This window comes from Colletes latitarsis, chromosome 2 (assembly GCF_051014445.1).
Source record: "Colletes latitarsis isolate SP2378_abdomen chromosome 2, iyColLati1, whole genome shotgun sequence".
In the NCBI taxonomy this organism is placed as follows: domain Eukaryota; kingdom Metazoa; phylum Arthropoda; class Insecta; order Hymenoptera; family Colletidae; genus Colletes; species Colletes latitarsis.
In genome coordinates this window covers 21803316-21823697 of record NC_135135.1, presented here as the reverse complement: position 1 = coordinate 21823697, position 20382 = coordinate 21803316, and the positions used below count along the sequence as shown (strand labels likewise).

The 20382-nt window shown below is 47.7% G+C and overlaps 1 protein-coding gene across 2 annotated transcripts in view; it reads right to left on the bottom strand.

Moving 5' to 3' along the window:
• Dachs (unconventional myosin-IXb-like dachs) overlaps positions 1-20382 on the bottom strand; it is a 94037-nt gene that overhangs the window by 21157 nt on the left and 52498 nt on the right. The window contains exon 1 of one of the 2 annotated variants that reach the window (XM_076784165.1): positions 7764-7949. The exons of the other annotated variant lie outside the window; for it this stretch is intronic. Within the exon in view, the coding sequence (XP_076640280.1) occupies positions 7764-7854 (91 nt within the window). The 5' untranslated portion in view covers positions 7855-7949. Of the gene's footprint in view, positions 1-7763; positions 7950-20382 lie in introns of those variants that run through there. 2 annotated transcript variants of the gene reach the window in all.

Sequence of the window (20382 nt, the reverse complement as noted above, 5' to 3'; positions counted from 1 at the left end):
ACCTTTCGAGTGAAACCGAAACTCGCGCGTCTCTCCTCCACAAAGGGGCCTCGAGGAAAGAGACGAAACACCTATGTGTGTACAAGTATGCCTGTGTGCAAGGGAGAGTGAGAGAGAGAGAGTCTGGTTCGACCTCGGGGTCTAATCAGATGCGGGTTAATCCCGGCTGTTTCTCTGCCCTAAAGGGTCGTCCACACGTGGGAAGAGAAGCTGCGCGCTCTTTGTAGGCTTTCGTGCGACCGAAGATTCGACTAGGCTGAGAAGAATGTTAATTGAAGTGTTTCAAGATCTCGGATGGAATCTGGACAGAGACTTCCAGTTTCAAAACGTCAGAACAGGATTGCATCGCGTGATTTGCCAGGAGAAATTTGAGGAAACATCCTGTAACGTTCGAAGACAGTACTGCTTCGTATATTACAGAGTATCTAGCCCCTGACTGCTCCACAACAGGTGCCATAACACAGAATTATCAGCCTTATCAGCTTTCCATGCCATCGGGGAAGTCTTCGATTGGGTCATTTTCTTTGTGGCTGAGTCTAGAAATTAATAAGGTAGAGAATGCACAAGCCTTGAATGGATTTTGCTGAAACGGTTTAACTTGCTTGAAGAATAACGCGTAACGGAACGAACGTATCGGGCGTATTAGCGCGGACGAATCCGACGCCGTTTAATTACGCCTTAATTTCCAAGCGCGGCGATCTGCTCTCGAAATTTATAACAGTAACGCCTGTAACGAAGTGGCAATAAGCGTAACGACCTTGTGCGAGCCGCGTTATCGAACCAGGAAGCCTCGAGTAACGGCGATCAACCGCGAGACAGCGCGCTCCAAGAGTCGCGTTCGTCGAACAGTCCCGGGGACTCACGAAGCAACGTTTTCTTCCCGCTAATTAGTTTCTGTGTTTCGCGAATCCTCCTCTACCGACGATGCGTCAAGGTCAACGAGTTCAATCCGAGGAGGCAACGAAAACTGCTCGACGACCGGTCGCCCCGCTGCGAGGACGATCTCTCGCCTCGCGAAACAACCATTTCCCTGCCAAAGTTGTTCCCCTGACGCGACTATAATTCCGTGACAGTATCCCTCGCGTGGTCGATAAAAATCTCCGCGCGAAATTGCTAAATTCCGAACGGAATATTCCGGACGAGGTGTTTGCGTGGCCCGTAAAACCGCGAAAAGATACGGTTTTCGGTATGAGCGCCACTTAAGGCGACCTGCGCCGAGAAAAATACACGGACACAATGGTATCGCGACACACGTGTGTGTGGGCACGCGAGCTATCAGCGATGGCCAACTCGGTTTCGAACAATTCGATCGCCACGCGGCTCAAATCGGAACACGTTGGAAAATACGAAGGCGCAAGATTTCTTAAAGCAACGTCTTACGCACGAAAATCGACGTGAAATATGTGAGATTATCGCAAAAACCGATGCGTAAAATTGTAAAATGAGAGTGATAGGAGCAATATAACTTGAAACCGATGCGTCTGGGGCGGTTGTAACATCGTTTCGGCCCTTGTAACAGTTTCTAGGACTTCATCGATGCATGAGACTGTAAAGTAACAGCAATAGGACCTATATAACTTAAAACCGATGCGTAAAATTGTATAATGAGAGTGATAGGAGCAATATAACTTGAAACCGATGCGTCTGAGGCAGTTGTAACATCGTTTCGGTCCTTGTAACAGTTTCTAGGACTTCATCGATGCGTGAGACGGTAAAGTAACAGCAATAGGACCGATATAACTTAAAACCGATGCGTAAAATTGTATAATGAGAGTGATATGAGCAATATAACTTGGAACCGATGCGTCTGGGGCAGTTGTAACATCGTTTCGGCCCTCGTAACAGTTTCTAGGACTTCATCGATGCGTTAGACTGTAAAGTAACAGGAATAGGACCGATATAACTTAAAACCGATGCGTAAAATTGTATAATGAGAGTGATAGGAGCAATATAACTTGAAACCGATGCGTCTGCGACGGTTGTAACATCGTTTCGACCGATGTCGTAACTGTTTAAATCGAAAGTATCGAAGTCGTGGATGGTGTTGTTAGGCGATTCGAGGCGTCTCGAAGCCATCGCTATCCGGTATGCGCAATACACGCGTCCGTATTTACCTGGTCGTCGATGTGTACACGTATCGCGGCCGCACGTGGTGCACACCAGCCAGCACGAACCGGACAGTTGCAGTGGATGCACACTCGCTTAGGCCGTTGCCCCGCATAAATCCGAGCGAGAGGATTGCGAGATGCTGCTGGGAGTCCCTCCCCTCCCTCTCTGCGAACATCGACTCTGTACGCCGAGTTTATTCCGCGAACTTTCGAAGATGGGTCAAGGGAGTCCGCTGGGAGAGCCAACGTCGAGAAACGTTTCCTTGCAAAAGGATGTCGCGAAGTTGGACCGCTCGTCCCTGGGAATAAACAGATTGAGGGACCGTCCGTTTGCCAAAGGTTGTGATTCTTGATGCGGTCAGGCCTTCAAAGCGGTCCTTTGGGTTGGCGAAACTGTTACAAGATTGCGGGGAAACACGAGGTGAACTGGTTAACGTCGAGCTTGCGCGATTGGGGGTTCTTTTTACGAGACGCACGGACGACGAAATGTAAATATGGTTCTGTATACTGGACCGATTGCGAACGTTTTTGGGAGATTTCAAGGTCACCTGTATCTTTTTCACCCGAAATCTCGCATCAACGACCTCGTTGGTAATCCAGTCGATGGTAAATCGTCCGACGATCTTGAATGTTTTCTTAGAATCGGCGACGTCATGCGAGCTAATATGCTTCTGATATAACGAGAGTCACTCGCGACCGACACACTTACGCGTACTATTGTACGCTCGATGGTACACCATTAGAATCTATCCGCTGTATCTGCGATCTACGCGTAACCTACGATAATAAATTTCCTCTTACTCTACATATTACAGACGTTGTTAATAGTTCTACAGAGTCACTCGTTTATATCGACTGTAATAACAGGCGTATAGTTGCTTCCTAGTTTCCTACAATGTCTAATAAGACGTTTAGAAAATTTGCTTCGCAGCAGCGTGGTGTGTTTATAAGGTAATTCCGAACACCTATTACACGACGAGGTGCTCAACTTTATAGATTACTTATTGCCAGTCGCGTCGCGTTTGTTGCGAAACTTGCAACGTTCGACTTTTACGGGCCGTGTCATTTTTCCTGTCTCGCCATTAATTTTGGAAAGTAAAAAAAAAAAGTCCTCCGTTCGAAGGATAAAACCCAACCACGCTCGAGAGTTATTCCCCCCATAGAGAATCGTGGCTTAAGGTTACGAGAACGCGGGCGGTCGACCGGTTGCTGAAAACGATCGTTAACGATCTCAAGGACACCGACGGACCCTAAAATGAATCTCACGCCAGCGAAGGAACCCTTCGTTTCGAAACACATTTTACCTGTTCAACGACGACCGTCGTCGTCGATATAATACTTGGAAAAACTCGACGCGTCGGTCGTAATCGATTCAATTATTTCCGTATCCTCCGACAGTTCCTTTAAAACGGTCTTGGCGATCGTTTAATGACCATGGGAAAAAAAACGAATTTACGGGAACGTTAACGACGCGACAAAAAGTATTAATTACTGGCGGCGGAATAAATAAATTCACAAATAACGCCGCGCGTTGTAACAATACTTTGAAAGATTTTTCACGCGCTAGAAGAACAATTATGCGTGCCAGCCAGCAAGAAATGTAATTACTAAGCTCGAGGTCCCATAACCGTTTCCTGTCCCACTCCTTTTCGCAATTGTATCCGTGCATTCGTTCCTTTTGTCACCGTAATTGCGACAATCGAGAATCTCTTCCCCACGACGATGTCAGTCCTCTGCGAACCTCTCTCTTCGCGAACTATAAATTTTGGTTGTTTTTCGAACGTTAAATAGATGCAATTAAGCTAACGAGAAATTTATTACTAAAATTAACGCGATCGCTGCCACCGTTTTATTGGAAAATTAACCATCACAGATCACATCATATATGTAGTAATGCATGCAATATGATGCATGCTTTTAATTATGTATAACTAAGATTGTATTAAATAGGTTAATTGAATATTTTGAGCGGAGTGCTTCGCATGATGTAACAATTGTCGATAGTTTGTATTTCATACGCAACGTTGAGCTGTCACGAGCGTTAATAAAGTCTGTTCGAATGTTATATAAACTCCCTGTGCGGTAGAAGGGTCACAAACACATCTCACGAACCTTTGAAAGTCAAAGGACAGTGGTCCTTTGTTCTGTGCTCTACAGTAAAATGATAGAACACTCGTATATTATTTGCATTTCACAGTATTAATGGGACAGAAGGAGAAAATTGTTTGTCCGGAATAAAAAGCACCGTGTACACGCCGAAAATCAGCAAATTTTTTAATTCTGCAAAAATAGGATGCAACCGAACGATGGAACATGTACGAATAACAACGCTAAAAATAAATTCGTCCGTGTAACAAAATTGCCTATCGGTTCGATAAATATTGCAAAATGCCTGTACTCGTATCTTTTTATATTTCGAACCGGTAATTTACCAAGCCACTGCAAAGCTTCCATATTATTTACATGAAAATAATTTTTCAAAATTTTAGCAGCCCTCGCGGACGCAGCACGCTGCTAAAAAAATAAACGTACAACCAACGATCCGTTTTCATTTGCCTGAATTTTGTATCATTCATTAGTTTTCCATAGCCGTTATTTTTTATTTTAGCATTAATAAATCTAATACTACTCTTTCCAATTTCTCTTCATAATACCCAGTGACTCCTCCCCCTCCTGCTTGAATTTCTTTTTACCATCGCTGAAAGTAATAATGCCAGCCATCTGGTCCATCGAGTGTAAATCTCTTTTCATGCGTAAACAGCACTTTCTTCCATCGTTTTCTTCGTCTAATATGCGAAACCGATTCGATCTCCGATGCGCTTCTCCGCTAATAGTGCACGCCAGTGGTTCTCAGCCTGTGTTTCTCCTTGGAGGCTTTGACAGTATGATACTGAACTAAAATGAATCTTTGAGTGTCCTGAACTTGACAGAAAAATTTGCAAACGCTTGGAGACACAACAGAATTATTTTTATCTCTACAGTGTTAAGATCGAATGCGGATCTACGATGTTTTCCAGTCTAGCATTGAAATTAAAAATTTGCTAGAATTTAAAACCAGAATATGAACATTAATTTAACTAATATTTAAGAAAATTATTCCGATGAATATTGTACAATAAGGGACCATGAGGTTCATTGGACTGCCAAAAGGGGTTCGTGGGAACGAAGAGTTAATCGTAGATACTCCTACTTCGTGTGTAATTTGGCATGATGTCAAAATAGAATTAAATGCAACTTTTAATGCTGCGCACACACAGTGATCGCTTCCAGCAAGCAATCGTGAATTTCTGTTCTATTCAGGTCCTGGTATTTTTAAACAAGTCCAAAACAACGCTTCGTATTTTCCTTATCGATTTAGGTAGTTTAGAAAGAGCTAAATATACCGCTTACAGATTTAGAAGCATTTCATTTCGCATCCAATTAGCTGTGCATTCTATCGATTTGATAAAAGATGAATTTAGAGTGCAAAGCCAGCAGAAATATCCTTCGATGTTAATAAGGGGTGACCAACTTCCGGGCTACTTAGAAATCTGATAGTTTCGAGGGGTGTTCCGTGATTGTGACGCGAGGTATACGACGATTGGCGACCATAAATTCGATCGTTCTGGAGCGTGCACGTGCACGAACGTAACGGCGAGGCTCGATTGGGCAATCGGTGCGTTACTTAATAACGGAAACAGAGAAGGCACAGTTTCCACGGCGTTTTCGCGAAGGTTTCGCCTTTTATACGAACGAGGTAAACAAAACGGGACGAGGAACGAGACCGAGTCGTGGGCGTGAGAAACAAGTGGGCCGATTCGAGCGCGACAAGTTGCAAGATTCGGGGAACAGGGTGGAAGAGAATGAATCGCGCGCGGGCAGTTGCGCAAGAAACCACGATGAAAAGAGAGTCCCCCGTCTCGTACCCGTGATTCAGAGAGTTTCGCTTTCCTGCTTCCCACATTTATCCCCCTTTCTTTCGTCCGTTTACGTGTAAAGAACGGCGCAAGAAACGACCAACGAAACGATGATGCAGTGCTTAATGCTTCAGTTCACGGTTTATGAGATGAAACAATATGCCTCCGGGGGGATTAATGCGCAAAGTAAGAATTACGATTTCTATCGCGACGGAGAAAAGGGAATAAGCCGCGATGAGATAATAAATTTCGTTAACTGCGCGGGGCCCCGGCGAAACGCGAGCTCGGACGCGAACGAAGGAAAAAAAAATGAAACAACCACGGCGGAAAGTTGGGAAATAAAGTGTGTACGGCGCGGAAAACGCTCGAAATTTTAATCTCTGTCGCGTCAAGGAGATTACGGCGACGCGTACGTGACGCGAATCGCGGCGGCCATACAAATTCTAGGAAAATAGAGACCGGAGGAGGATGCGTACGCGCAAAGGACCTCTTACGTTCGAACGACGCTTTCCGGGAGCGGTGTGCCTTTCGCTTTGCGATCCGCAATCCAATAAACGGACGGATAAGGAGCAACAGGAGACCAATCTCGAGAATTTCGAAAAGTTGCACCGCCAGGCGACGCTGGACGAGCGTAATTTTGGTTCGAAACGGCGCTCGTGGAAAAAACGAAGGATCGAAGGAGCTCCGGAACGCGTCGATCGAAACTAGATACAACCAAGATCCCCATCAAATTTTTTTCAAACGATTCTCCAGTGCAAAAGGAGACGCTAACTCGTTTCGAAACAAGCACCAGGGTTGGAGAGGGCGGACGACTCGAGGGTCGAATAAATGCGAAACGCGTCGAGAGGAAAAGCTCGGCGATTTTCCCGGCGGAGACTTTAACCTGTCCGGCCGGTGGCAAGAATGCAGCAGAGCAATCAGCCAAGAGAAACCGCGAAGACTGTTTTAACTGTAAAACGCAGGTAAGTTCTACGACGACTCGCGTCGCGGCTGTTCGTTTTCAGGTGGCAGGGCCGTACAGAGCTCTCGGCGGCGCCCTTTCCCATCTCTCGTCGTTAAAGTCGGGGCTATTCCAAAATACCCTGGCCCCACCCCGTAAAAGCGTAGCCACTTTTGTAACTTGATTACGGTTCGGTCGCTGAATCGAGTCCCGCGCGACGAATAAAGGCGGACGAGCTTTGACGATCGCGTAAAAAGAAACGAGACGACCAAGAATTAAATGCAAAGGAGAGGCGCCGAGTTCCTCGACGGCTATTAAAAATTCGCGCCCTTTCCACGGGGACGACGCTCCGGATCGCGATCGCGTCTCTTTCGAACGTAGAAAAAGGCAAAAGTGGGGGAAACGTAAACAGAGCCTGGGTTTCCTTGGATGGGAGGAAACAAGTTTTGTTTCCGTTACCAAAATTGCATGAGATCTGAAAAAATGGATCGAAGTCAACTTGTCTTCGGTTGAAAGGACTGTATATTTACGAGAATAACCAGACCATCGTTTCAGGAAAAATTTCTCAGCGCGCGAAAAGAACGCGACGAGTCGTTATTAAAAATCCGCACCCCTGGATCGAGCAAGCCTTTTCTCTGGGCGAGGAAACGATTATCTCGGGAGAACCCGCGTCGATGGAAGCTTCGCGATGCTCGGAGCGGAGCGCAGGAGTTCGAAGCGTGTCCCTCCCCTCCGTTCGAGCGCGTTTAAATCGTGCGGCGTCCATGAAATCGACGCGGTCGCCAAAAAGGAGGATCGCGAGCGCGACCAGTGGCGTACCTTGGAGTTTCTTCTCGGTCTCCCAGAACTTCTGCAGCTCCGTGAAGTACTTGTCCAGTATGAAGACCTTGGAGAGGCCCAGGGTGGCCATCTCAGGCGCTCGGGGCTCGTTATCGGCCAGAATTTTTCCACGACTGCGTTCGTTCGCGCGTAGCCCAGCGCGAACACCACCTCTGCCCGCACTCGCGTCGCACAAACCACCGTCGAACGATCGTTAGAAACCGCTCCTGGCCGATTCACAGATCGCCCGGACGTCTCGCGGGCTGCCAGGTCATCGTGTCCTCGGCACACTCGTCACCGCACTCGCACATCTTTTCGCCCCGATTCGGCTGCTCGTCGTCGCCGACCTGTCACACGAGCCGCGGAACCGATATTCACATAGCACTGCGTCGAGACGGTTCACCCGGGCCACGGGTGACGAATCGACGCCAAGATCCGGGAATAAATCCTGCCCTCGATCTACGGGACGAGCGTAGCCGCGAACCGAGAAACCGCGGGCTTTCTTCGAGCTGGGAAACGCTTCTTCCACCGCGGGGAAAGTTTTTCTCGAGAAATATCGAGCCGAACACCGTCGAAAAACCGCCGTTGCCCGTTCCGCCGGGTCCTCGGGGCGCTCTAGCGATCCGTTCCCGCGGGATAGGAGTCCCTTTTGTAGTCTGAATGGCACCTGTCGAGCGTTTCGTAACGTTAGAACTTTCGGCGAAGAGTCACACGGGCCACGTTTGCGGGAGCACGAAGAGTGGCGACTCGCCGAGCTGAACTGGGCGTCATTGTTGGCTGGAACCCACCTCCGTGGCCGGGGCCCTATCTCTTCTAAGGCGGCTTCGAGATAACTCCGGGAGCCTCGGCTGGCCGCTGGCTGGCGAGTTAGGTGGAAGGCACCACGGGCGTACCGGGGTCCGGGATGTCTGGCCGAGCAACAGGTCGTCCAAGTGGGGGCACCGGTCCCCCGACTGGACCGTTGCTCGTGGATGCTGCGTGGAAAAATGGCTGGGGCCCTAGACTCACCTTAGGCGTCTCTGGCTCGGACCCCCTCGGCTCGCCGCGGATCATCGCGCGGCCAACTATTCCGCTCGAGCGTGCTTTCCTTCGATACACCGCCGTCCACGCCGATACTTCTGCCCCGTTCGATGAACTGTTGTTTGTTTACAAATGCGACCGAGTACCCCGCGTCACCGTCGTTCGACATACGGTATCGCAAGGCCCACTTTGCCGGCCAATTAGGGACTCGTAAGCCATCAAAAAACTCGCTACGCGCTTTGATCTTTTCATACGAATGCATTGCATAAAGCTGCCTCTAAGCTCTCTCGTTCGAAGTCGAAATGGAAATGGAATATTTAGAATGTTTTCAAAAACACTGCGAATATTAATGCATTTATTCCAGTGGAGTCTTCCTCGAGCTACCCTGTTTATACCGTGTAACGAACCCGTTTCGTATAGCATTTTAGAATGAAATATTTACCAGCAGCCTTTAACATACGCGGAGCTGCATCTGTCACGAGTGTCGTCTTCAGCGTTTGGTCGCAACATTCGCTAAATCTAGAAATCGAGCAACGTAGAATACTCCCATATTTTTCTAATAATTAAACTATCGATAGAAGGACCTAATGTTTCCCAATTAGCAGGTGCTACGATTGTTAAGCGTACAAGAAAGTATAAAAGGATCTTTTTCTATTTTGGGTACAGGAAATTTGTTCGGTCGTTGAAACGCTTTACGATAAACGCGTCTCGCGAGTATACGAGCGAAGAATGGATAAAAATTTGTATACATCTGTGTGACCTGTTTCGTCGACCGGTCGGAGAAGACGGATTTTGAATTTTCACCGTTCCGTCCGAAAGAACAGAATATTCGATAGCGGAAACAACATCTGGCGCGACCGATATATAGTCGACCTTTCTCTTGGAAATTCATCATTCAAACATTCACGATCCGATTTAAATTGCGCAAACCATTCGAACATTTGTTTCGTTATCGGGATCACCGAGTCCATCGACGCCACGTGCTCTTCGTCAATTTCAACGAGGATTTAAACCGTTTAAAATTTCAAAAAACCGAAGAACGTTCCGTTTCTCGCGTTTTATACGCCTATTTGTACCGGTCGCGACTAACCGGCTGTAGAACGTACCATTCGTTTCAGCCAATTAACCAATATACACGATGAAAACGTTGCCGATCGCTCGTTTACCGTCCAATTCGTACAAAAAATGAGACCTGCCTTAACGGAGAACATTCTTTCTCTCCGCGAGGGATAATTAATAATTCGAGCGTTAATCGCGAACGGTTTTGGAGCGCGTGGATTTTAAGAAACGTCCGTCGTGCTTCCGTTAATTGCTCGCTCGCGTTTCGCGGGCACGTAGTCGTTGCGTTTTCGGCTAGAACTCGTTGATGCGTAGAGATAATTGCTACCTAAGTCAAGTGCCGGCTTATTGCTAATTGCTTGTTACCCGTATCTACCGGGCGGCCCTTTCCTCGTGATTTATGCTCCTCCGAAACGGTAAACGCGGTTAAAGTTAATGGATGAAAGGCATTACGGGCAGGGCTTGAAAGCGTTTCTTAAAAACCTTTTATGCAGGACGAAAATATCCTACTTTACGAATGTTTCGTAACAGCCACTCAACGTTTCGGCCGAGACAATGGTTACACGAAATAGATGTCCCGCCAAAGGGTCATATTTTAGTCCCGAAGAACGTCGTTTACAAATTGAACCGTTCGAATCGTTTGGAAATCGCTTCTGCGAACGGTTCTATGGAACACGGGGGATGAAAGGAATATCGTGTATTTGATGCAGCCGAGCTACCTCAGCAGTAGGCACGAAGCTTAAAATGTCAGCCACCCTTCCCCAGCACTTAAACGTTCTCTGCAACGAGCAGGAAATGTTAAAGCGACAACTACCTGTAAATACGCCACTTTAACTTCGCGTATCTTGGAACTTCGAGTCTGGCAAGTCTGCGCGAAATCGCGCGGTGTTCGCTGCTAAATGAGTGACTGAACCTCCAGCTACCTACGTTCCAAGCCGCTTTCGAGATATCGGATACTTTGCAAAATGATAAAGTCCTTTGACTGAGCCCCGGTTGTCTCGAGCAACGCGTCGGATAATAACGCGCTGTCTGTTTCATTTACTCTTACCAGACCATGCTCTTTCCTTGGTCGACGCCATCTTCGATTTAAATAGTTTTTAAGGGCCGAATCTACGTGGAAAAATAAGTCGACAATTTCGATAGTATTTTCTATACTCGTTCCGGAACTCTTGAAACGCGGTTGCAGAGGATCGATGCTTGCATCGCTCGCGACGCCATAATTGCATCGAGCGTTACAGAGATCCTCCGTGGCGTCTCCGATCGATGCAAGGTCGCAAAAAGCGTATCGAGACAGCAACCCCCCCGAGCACCGATCGACAAAGTAGCTACAAACAGGCGAGGAATGGATTCTCGTGGCTCGCGATGCTAACCGGGTTCGCGGAGCACCGGATGCGACCCGAAACAGGATCGAAGGTGCTCTCGTTTCGTCGACGGGCCGTCTCGATCGAAGGCGAAACGACGATCGAGGATCGAGAGGGACGAACAAGACCACGACGAGTCGAGAGAAGGAGGAAGAAACGTCCGTATCTCGAGAGGATCCCGAGCGGACGTCCCGAAGCGTGTTCCGCCTTATAATTTTGATCTACAGCGGCGAGAAGAATCCAACATGGCTGTGGGGCCGCGGCTTACCCTGTGTCGTAAACAATACGGCGTCATCGTCGCCCGCTCGCAAGCGATCTTTCTCCTTTTCCATTAATCGACCAGCGTTCCGTCTCGCTCGGTCCCGAAGCTAGCGATGTGCTCGAAACGCCTCGCGTCGCTTCGATCCTCATATTTCTGTTCGAAGAACCTTTCGAATAATCTCGCGTACGATCGAATAGATTTCGGATATAGAAATACCGGACTTGGTAAAGCCTTTTAGCTTCTCGAAGGTGGTCACAAACGAGACATCAACGCTATATTTTCAATCCCAGCACTCAGAGTAGGAAAGATAAAATAGAAACGTAAGTAAGATAAAAGTTTTGATATTGGAAATCGTTTCTACAAGTAGCATTTGCTTGTAAGGTCGTTGACTATTCTTGAAACATCCTTCGAACAGCGACTTTCGACGCATACGTTTCCGAAGCGACTAGATTCCCGAGAATCGAAGGACATTCGAATGCTGCTAGCGAGTTGCTCGAGAAGCTTGCAAAGGCGAGAAGCCAGCCATCGCTGCCTCTAGCTGTTGCTGGTCCCCTTCCCCATCAGGGTCCCTATCCTCCGGAGCAACCACACAGCGTCCCACTCCGTGGGCCTCCTACGACCCTCCACGAGAGTAGGATCGCAGGCCCCGCAAAGAAGCCGCTAAGAAGAAGAGGAGAGGTAGTAGGCCTCACCAGGGGCCGACGACCACTACCGGACCCAACTCTACCCCCCCACTACCTGTGCGGCCTCACGGAGCACGATTATGCGGAGATTAAACTCGGCTCGTTGCTACACCATGGAGAGATTCGGCACGGAGTTTCGTGTCGAGGGTGCGAGAAGCCCTGGAACTGCTCGGGGTTACATCGAAAAGGTTGCAACTTTGTTTCGAGAACTGGTATTCAGTCTTGCAGGCAGCGACGTTGCGATTGTCCTTTTTAACGGGCGTTTGCATAGCAATGGGGATCGAAATACCGCGAATAACGCTGCACGGTTGTCGACAGAGTTCGTAAATTATTTTTCACTGTAAAACATTCTCTGATCTGCCAATTAACAGTGTCATTAATATTCAGTCGCATACGTTCTATTCTGAGTTTTGTTGATTTTTCTAATTAGTTACGGGAAGGTCTGTCACCGTCGTTTCAACGATACGTATTTATTTATGCGCTATTTTTCCTTGCTTTCCCTACACATAAATATTAATGAAAATTCTTTTAGTCATACGTTCTATTAAAAATAATTCCTCTCCGTTGTTCTACATAAACTTCAAGTACCAGTAATCAGTAACCAATATATTGATATTCTATAATGTGACGTTCGCTCGTGTAATTATAATATTCACTATTTTATTAAATAGAAACTTTTAATCGTCTCGAGTCTCTAAATATACACTGTAATTCTGCAACAAATTCCACCCGTTAACTCCGACACTTGTAAATTTATTATGTCTAGAATTCTCTGGATAATATTTAATAAATCTTCGAGCGCTGGTAATTTTCCAGTATCTTGGAAAATATGTTTAACCTCCTCTATATTTAAAGACGACGATAAATCTCTCGCCTCGTCTCACAGACCTATCATCAGTATCCAAAATGTAATACCTAAAGTATTCGAGGACATAATTTCTAAAAATATCGTCCTCTCGTCTAACAAAGGTTTTGTACTTAAATCAATAAGAAGCAATTGATTATTTATTGCGTGAACAGGCAGCTGCCCTCGGACAGCGTGATGCGTCAAAAGTGGCACACCAACGAAACCGAGAATGGTTTCGAAATAAATTGATGCGTAACGTAATTGGTTATGGACGTGACAATTATTAACTAGTCGCGTTAAAACGATGACTTTCGATGATTATTGGCGGTACGATAGACTAAACGCGTCAAGTTTGAATTGATTTCCAAAACGCTGGGCAAGATACGCGATCGTTTAAATAAGTAGGTTCTCGTTCAAGGATCGGCTGCAAGGAGGTTATCCGAAGGACCGTACGGTTGATTAACGAGCGCATGCTCGAAAAGTGTGAGAGCCTGAATTTCGAGGACGCGTCGGCCCTCCCAGCGTGGCCAGCCGAAGCACCTGTCGAGCGGAGATTTTAAGAGCGTGTCTCTTGCTCCAAACCGGCCACTAACAATCTTTCACGAAAGCAATCCGTGCCCACGAGCTTCGAGTATACCAATCGAGTCGATAACTTGCGAGCGATTCACCGAAATCCACCTAAATAATGCTTAAACCGAGACGAAAGTCTCCCATCGGATTCCGATAATCCCAGCTAAGGGGGAGCAAAATATTTCCACGCGGGATGAAGACTTCGCCTAAGTAGGGACCGTCAAAAATCCTCGCTGGAAGGCCGTGTAATCGTTCCGAGACGCGTAAAACCGCGCGGGTAAACGAAAACGCGGCCCTCCGCTCGAGGAAACGTCGGGCTACCCTTCGCTGTTGATTTTAGGCCCGGAGCCTTCTCTCCTCGATCCAAGAGGAGAAAGGCGAAGCCAACGAGGAGGAAGAGGATCCGCTCTTTGCGGTGAAATTCAAATCTCCACCGAGAGATCTCCCGTGTACGGTCCGCGTGTAAACCGGTTTTGCTCCGATCGGACCGACTCCGCGTCGACCGGGAGGGGATTGAGGCCTCACGGGGCCCCGTTCACACCCCATTCGTGCTAACTCCGCGCCGATAAAGCAGGCAACGACCGAGGGACCGACGGGCCCCGTGTACACGCAGCACGATCTGGCGAGAGAGTCTGTAAATCTTCAGCTACGGTCCCCGGGGTACGTTACCGATCCTCGAAAACGGGCCCCCCTCTGCTCCGTGGATGCTTTACCGATCCCTGAGAACGTCGCTCGACGCGGGTAACCCTGCACGGTTCTCCGGAAACCGAGGTATCGTTTCGAGCTCTTCCTCCGAGTCCCCGAGCGACGACAGTTATCGACGTATAAACTTCTCGTATGGCTCGTCAAATTTTGTTTACCAAGTTCCTAAGTAGATTAAATTCCCAAGTTATTAAAGTTGCAGGCATTATTAGCTTGGCTACGGGGGACCACGCTTCTACCTTCAAACGTTTCAATTTGTAATCAATGCGATCGTTCGTCGAGGATACGTTCTACCGTTACACGCGTATTTTTAAGCTCATTTCAGATATTTTTTTAGCGAATTACTACAGATATTTAGCGATACTTGTGCACTAAACTAAAAGTGGAAATTTTCTAACGTCTAAAAAGGTACGTCGTCGATAAACCGACCAAGAACATGACACCGATTTTGAGCCTCGATAGAGATCGCGAGTCGACTCGTGTAAACCTGTCGTAACCACGCCGAACCGTTTCATCCGTCCGAAGGAACTTAATCCTATCACATCCAAACTCTAGGTTTTATCTACCCGTAGGAATTCAAGCAATTAAGAACTTGACTCTCCGGACGGCCTATATTTACACCGGGCCCAATAAATCTCCGTGAAACGGTCGTCAAGATGCCCGCGATATAAAACACCGACTCGTAAACGTTCACGGACCGATAATCGCGGGCGACAAGGAGCTCAACGAACGAATCGTTTTCGAATCGGACTCGAGCTTTTCGTCCTGCCTCTCGCCCCTCTTTTTAAACAGGACTCACGGCCGCCTATAAGCGCGATAATAAAATACAGACATCGAGCGAGAACCATGCGGCACGATTTAACCTTCGATTAAGGGAGTCAAGCTAGTCGTGACTTACAGTAATGAGTCGAGCGCACGTACACACACTCGACTCGCATAAATCGAACTTATAGGGACGAGATGATTCCGACCGATGCGAGGCTCGATATAGAAAGAAGCGTCGGGGCGAGATTCTGGACCAACAATTTATTAAGTAACTCGTTAAAACACTTTGCAAATGGATTCGAGGGCTTAAACTTCCTGGGGTTAACGATTGCGAAACAAATTAGCATCTAGGCGCTTCAAAGACCGTTTCGAAATCACTTATACGCTCATTATTTATAAATGGAGATAGAGTCTCATTGAGTAACTAAGTAGAATTTCATGTAAAATATGTCATACCTTCTTTTCGTATCAACCTGTTCGCCTCTTAGAGTAGCAGTCGTTGATTTATTAATTTCTGTTTGATTTCTAAATATGTCGCAAGACCAGAAATATTAAACCAGATCGCGAGCAAACCACGAACAACCTAGCTGCCATTGATTAACCGAATGTATAATGCAGTTAGGAGCCTGCAATAAACAGTACCGCCCGATGATATTGTAAAACATCGATATCGGCGGTTTTATTTAGTTTTGCACGATCGTAAGTACGAGTTATCGTAAATCGAGGCGATCGTAAATCACCAACTACCTGTGTGTCTCATTGACACATAGTCATTCCCTTCTTATTAATAACCCTTGCGTTACAAGTTCTTTCGGTACGTTGAAGTATTTTCTCAACAAGATTGCAAATCGGTAGACCCGATAATACGAATGAATTAGTTACATTTAGTAAAAATGCCGGAACAAAAAGCGGTCGTTTCTCGAACTATATTTTATCGTTTTGTTAAAACAACGAAAGGTTCAACGTCCAGCGCGATCGACGAAAATTGACGCGCGAAGCAACAGCCACTCGTGTAATCAACGACTATCGTGTCGCGTAATCGCGTTCGTAAAGGGCTTCAATTTCCATCGAGTCGAACAAGAATTTCTTGATTGTCGGCCTCGTTAGCGAGCGGATATACATAGAGATAATTAAGGTGACAAAGTCGCGGTGAGTCCGAGCACGTTAATTAGTCACGCCTCCGATTAGACGTTCCAGCGACGACGAAGATCGTTCGTCGTTGCACGACCACGGAATAGGCGCGAAACGATTACGTTCCTCCTCCTAGAAAACTTTTATACGCGGGTGGACTCACGGAGTTTCCGTCGTACGATTAATTCGCCCGGACGGAAGCAAGGATTACGCGATCGTTGAAACTCTGAAATCCCGATCGAGCATTAAAATTGTCGAGGGACGAGAGTGGAAATAACGAAATCGAAAGAGGGCTATGGGGGCAGATTTCGGATAAAGGGATTCGAGAGGCTGCGAGGTATCCTGGCAGCGAGTATTTTAATTAGCCCAGGCTTTTGAGATTGTCGATACGCGGAGCATCGAATGGTCGGGCGTCGGGCAATCAGGGGGGGGACGCAGAAAACTGGATTAGCAAGCATTCGGGCTCTGTCTCTCTCGTTTTTGTCGCGAGGCTTATCAGCCGATAAGTCGGGGAACAGGAACGTCCCATTTACGCCGACTCGGAACCTTTTCGAGGCCGCTTCTATTATCGGGGGGGGACAACGTTGCCCTCCGCGCGAACGATGACACGGCCACTTTGCGTCAGCCAGCGTGAAATAAAGTTTGATCGTCTGCCGCAATTCCGTCACGGATTCCGGATTCCGGATTCCGGATTCCGTTCGTTTCGCGCGTTCCGCGATTACGAGCGAGCAGAATTTTTAAACCGAGGTGGATCGCGTGCTATCAACGTTAAATAAAAAGTAATTAAAACTGATACGTATAGTTCCTCGCGTTTTTTAGTCGTAGCCCCGAAGCTTTGTCCGAACGGCTCCGAATTCGATGACTTCCCTCGTTCTTGGGGGTATCGATATCCGGTGGAAGGTATTCTTTCGAAAACAAACCGGTCAAAGCGACCGGGAGTCCGGCGATTCCGGCGAGATCCCGGTGACGCGGCTCCGGAGCGGGTACGAATTTTTTCCGTCGGTTTCGTTGGCAGGCCACGCGGGGCGGCGAATCAGAAGTCGGCCAGAGGGGCCCGAGAGGGAGACAAAAACGCATCGGGTCCGGTGTCAGCGGGTGACGGATGGGCCCGTAAGCCCGTCCAAGGTCTATCTGGGCCCCACGAAACCTCGTCTCGTCCGCGGTAAACTCGCAGATCGCGATCGCGAGCGTGCTCCTCGAACGAACGAATCCCGAGCGGAACGAGGCCGATCGAACTGGACGGAAACCAACGGGAGCCCAGTACAAATTACCCGACGGTATTCCTCCGCGTTTCTTCGCCTACCTTCTTGCCCTATTCCGTTCTAGCCGGCCCGATCGAGTAGACAACGTTCCGTCCGAGACTACCGTCCGCCCGTTTTTCCCCGTTAAATCGACATAGTTCGTCGTACCCGTCTCCCATTATATACCGGCAAAGATCCCGCGTATCAATGTCGCGAGGCAAATTGATCTATCCGAGACGTTCCGAGGAGGACGCGCGGAACGTGGCACTTTATAACTCAGGCTCGTGGACGGCTGAAATAACACGTGTCAACCGGCTCGTGAGCGATACTTTCTGAAGAAAGTATCCGCTGCGCGTAACAGGATGCGAGCACCAGCGGCTTTCCAGCTAACCGCAGCGTTATTTCAGGATCGCGACGCCGAGGAGTTTCGGTTTTTGCTCCGTACCCCGAGGATTCTGGACGCGCGGGGAGCACCAGGAGGGAGCCACGACGAGCCCGAGCGGAGCCAACGATGGAAAAGATCAAATGCTGAGGACATCTTCTGGGTGATGAATTCCTTCATCTCGCGTCCGCTCGAATTCCAGCCTCTTTTCCTCCTCCTCCGGCCGGAGTTAAGACCTTGTTTCCAGCGTCTCCCCGTACGTCGAATTTAACGAAACGTCACTCGAGACTCGAGCCTCGTTACGCGTAACCTACAACCCAGGACACGATGTTTCGGTTAGACATTCGTCGTAGATGAAAGAAACGCGATCGTGTTTGCCAAGACCTTGGAAGAATAGCTCATTCACGGACGCGACAAAGTAACATTATTACGAGCACGACCTCCGAACGGCCAAACAAAATATTCAAAATCTAATTAGGAATTGGCCAATGGCTAATTATCCGTTGGTAGCAGACCTTCCTCCCAGAATCTTTTCTCGGCGTTTTCCTGATACAGACATTATGCCGAACCAGCCTCGAGTTTCTACTCCTCCCTTCGTCGAGACTTTCTTCTCTTTTCCCCGGGCCTTTCTTCTTCCACCGGTGGACGTTTAATTGGATGGATCGAAGAGACATCGACCCACGAAACGGTGGACCGCTGTCGCGTAACAATGGTGGCCCACCCAACTTTTTGCGCTCGCGGCCACGGTGCGACGCACTCCCGGTGTGGCCTGCGCCGTAAACGCGTGCAAAACGAGCCACCGGCCTGACGAGCGAAACCCTCGCGTCCGCCGGATCCACGGAAAAATGATCGACCGATCTTGCGTGAAAATATACAGCGGACCGCTCGAGATAAACGTCTCGAAGGCGCTTTCAACTGGTCCTCTTAGTCTAGCCTCGACAGGCAAACACAGCAACAAGTCGGATCGAGTAAAGTCCGATTCACACTTGCTGACTAGTGCAAACTACTCGATAGTCGAAATCATCGTTACACCTACCTGCACCCTAGCAACAATTTTTAATTGCATTTCGTTATTACCGAGAGTTCGAAACAAACAGTTGATTGATTTCTATGCAATTTCGTTTGTTCCCGTTCCCAGTTGCAATCTTTTGTTCGCCTTAGAGAAACTCGCGTGCCAAACATTCTGCCCTAATTATCGAAATTGGAAGGGAAAGCAAACATTTGCAAACAATTTGCTAAACGTATCCGCGACTCCGCCGCGCGAAAGCTTGACGATCAACGCGTTTAAAGTGTTTATTAACGGATCGACGAGAGAAGCGTATCCTTCGGCTGACGGATAGTGTGAATCCAGCTTAAGTGCCCGAGAATAAAAAGGTGGATCCCAGCGTGATATCGGGATCGGTGGAAATCGAGGCGATTTTTTCCACCGGCGTGATTCTCGTGCTACCTCGTACGAGGCTGCACGCGCCGGGAGGCTGATTATTTTACGGACACCTCGCGAGATCCAATCTTCGGTATCGCGATCGAGACAAGGCGACGGAGAAGACGCACCGTATCTCTTTTCGCCGGGAACGCGTGGCCGGCGACGATCCTCCCTGGACCCCCTCGCTTCGCCCTGGTCGACCAGACCGACCGGGTTTACAGCTTTTCAATATCTAATCGAGCGAACAAATTATGCCGGCCCGTGTATCGCGGCGCACCGGTGACGCGGAATGATGGATCGTTCACGCCGGCACCCCTATCCACCCCCCCCCCCCCCACAACCCTCGATCTTTGAAAGGAAAATCCAAGGGCTCCTTACTTTTCGCAGAACGTTTGTGTTTTCAATCTGTTTATAGTCGTTCTAAATAGGACTCGATGCAGTTTTCTAATCTCTACAAAAAAAGTATTGAGATACTTGATGAACTTGATGGTTCGAGAGATATACCAGTTTGGAGTTTACCGAACAATTTTAATGTATCTTACAGATCAAAGAGTCCTCTATTGCAGTGTACACATTTCTCATTCTTTAGGTTGCTTAACGCTTTTGCTATGTCTGCTTGTGTTCGGCCACCCCTGGGAAAAATTTCAATGGGAGATTCTAGAGGCCAAAATAAGACGAAAATCAAGAATACTAATCTGTTGATGGAAGCTTCGTTAAAAAGTTATTAACGTTTAAAGTTCCGCCAATACTGAATTTTTTTCTCGAAAGTGGGTAAGATTTCGGGGGTATATATAATGACCAAAAATGATTGTAATTGACCCCTGCAACCGAAAATCATTTTTCCAGAACGATTTGAAACTTTCCAATTTCGGCGAAAAATTTAGGCACCTACGTCGATTTTTCTTAAAACTTAGTTTTTCATTTTTGATAATTTTATTTGATGCCCTACAGAAAAGTTGTTTAATACTTTTTTGTAGGTACCCATGAGCTCTACTTCAGAAAAAAGTTTCATTGAAATATATTCACTATTGTAGGAGTTATGGCTGTTTGAAAATTGGGCCATTTTTATGGGGTTTTTCTCATTTTTGCGGGGTCAAGGACCAACTTTACGAATATTTTTGCGATTTCTACATATTCTCTGCCAAAATACGCGTAGTTTGCTTTTTTAAACAT